This window comes from Fukomys damarensis, unplaced genomic scaffold, assembly GCF_012274545.1.
Source record: "Fukomys damarensis isolate Sample0158 unplaced genomic scaffold, DMR_v1.0_HiC HiC_scaffold_14, whole genome shotgun sequence".
Classification (NCBI taxonomy): Eukaryota; Metazoa; Chordata; class Mammalia; order Rodentia; family Bathyergidae; genus Fukomys; species Fukomys damarensis.
The window spans coordinates 79,929,737-79,930,954 of record NW_022900926.1 but is presented as its reverse complement, the minus strand read 5'-3'; the positions used below and the strand labels follow the sequence as shown (position 1 = coordinate 79,930,954).

The 1,218-nt window shown below is 50.8% G+C and overlaps 1 protein-coding gene across 1 annotated transcript in view; it reads right to left on the bottom strand.

Annotated features, from left to right (window-relative positions):
- The window catches only part of Sim1 (SIM bHLH transcription factor 1), a 73,971-nt gene that overhangs the window by 56,003 nt on the left and 16,750 nt on the right, over window positions 1-1,218 (bottom strand). Inside the window, exon 9 of the mRNA XM_010607205.3 lies at window positions 701-783. Within this exon, the coding sequence (XP_010605507.1) occupies window positions 701-783 (83 nt within the window). The remainder of the gene's footprint in view (window positions 1-700; window positions 784-1,218) is intronic.

The following is a 1,218-nucleotide window of genomic DNA, read 5'->3' as shown; positions in this document are numbered from 1 at the left end:
GCCGCCTGTGCGTCGCCCGCAGATGGCACTCGGTGAAGCGGGTTCGCGACTTTGGAGTCCCGCGCCAGCCAGGACCTGCAGCGTTAGCCCAGATCCCTCAGCCTTCTGCGGATTAAAGCCGGACCCTCCAGGTCACTTAAGCCCCCTCCCCGGGCGGACTCCGTGGTTCAGGGAAAGAAACACCCGCAGAGCGAGCGCTTCACTTGGGTCGGGGGCTGTTTAAAATTAAGAACTTCAAACCCCAGATCTAAAAAAGTGAAACAGATGTCCTGTGCGCTGGGCATAAATGGCTCCGTAAGTCCGATCCTCCTCTGTCTTTTTTCTTTCTGCCCGATTAAGTTTTATTTAATGCAGAGTTCGCTTAAAAGGGTGAGAAGGGAAAAAGAAAGCACAGTATGGACTGTGAAGAGAAAGCTCCTAAATCTTTTTCTAGAAAACAAGGAAGGAAGCTTCTTCAGAAAGACGCAGGTGCCGGATCTGCCTCCCCCAGCCAGCAGTACCCAGGGTTCCTCTGTCTTTTTTCTTTCTGCCCGATTAAGTTTTATTTAATGCAGAGTTCGCTTAAAAGGGTGAGAAGGGAAAAAGAAAGCACAGTATGGACTGTGAAGAGAAAGCTCCTAAATCTTTTTCTAGAAAACAAGGAAGGAAGCTTCTTCAGAAAGACGCAGGTGCCGGATCTGCCTCCCCCAGCCAGCAGTACCCAGGGTCCAGGGTAGAGACAGAGGAGGCGGCGGTGACTCGGCCTGACTCGGACTGGTCCCGAGGCCCGGCGGGCCCTGATGACTGTGCAGGCAGGAGGCAGGGACCACAGGCAAATCCCCAGTCGCACTGACTGTCCTATTAAATTACCTCAGACCCAGGACCTCTTACAGGTGTGTTAATGGAGTGGCCCCTCCCCGGCCTTGTCTTCTGGATTAGCCGTTGGGGAAAATTTCAAGTTGAGTATTTCGCCCAGATTGCTTTTTGAACTCCGGAAGGCCCTGGGCAGCCCAACTCTTTCCCCAGTCTCCGGAGATTAACCTCAATGCAAAGCTATATCAAAAGCACGAGGTAAAATGGCACGGGCCTGTTATTCCAACTACTCAGGAGGCCGAGGCAGGAAGATCACAAATTCGAGCCTAATCTGGACAATTTAGCTAAACAGTGTGGCCATTCTTAAAAAAAAAAAAAAAAAAAAAAAAAAGAAAAAAAGGTGGGAAGAGAAGACCAGGGGAGAGA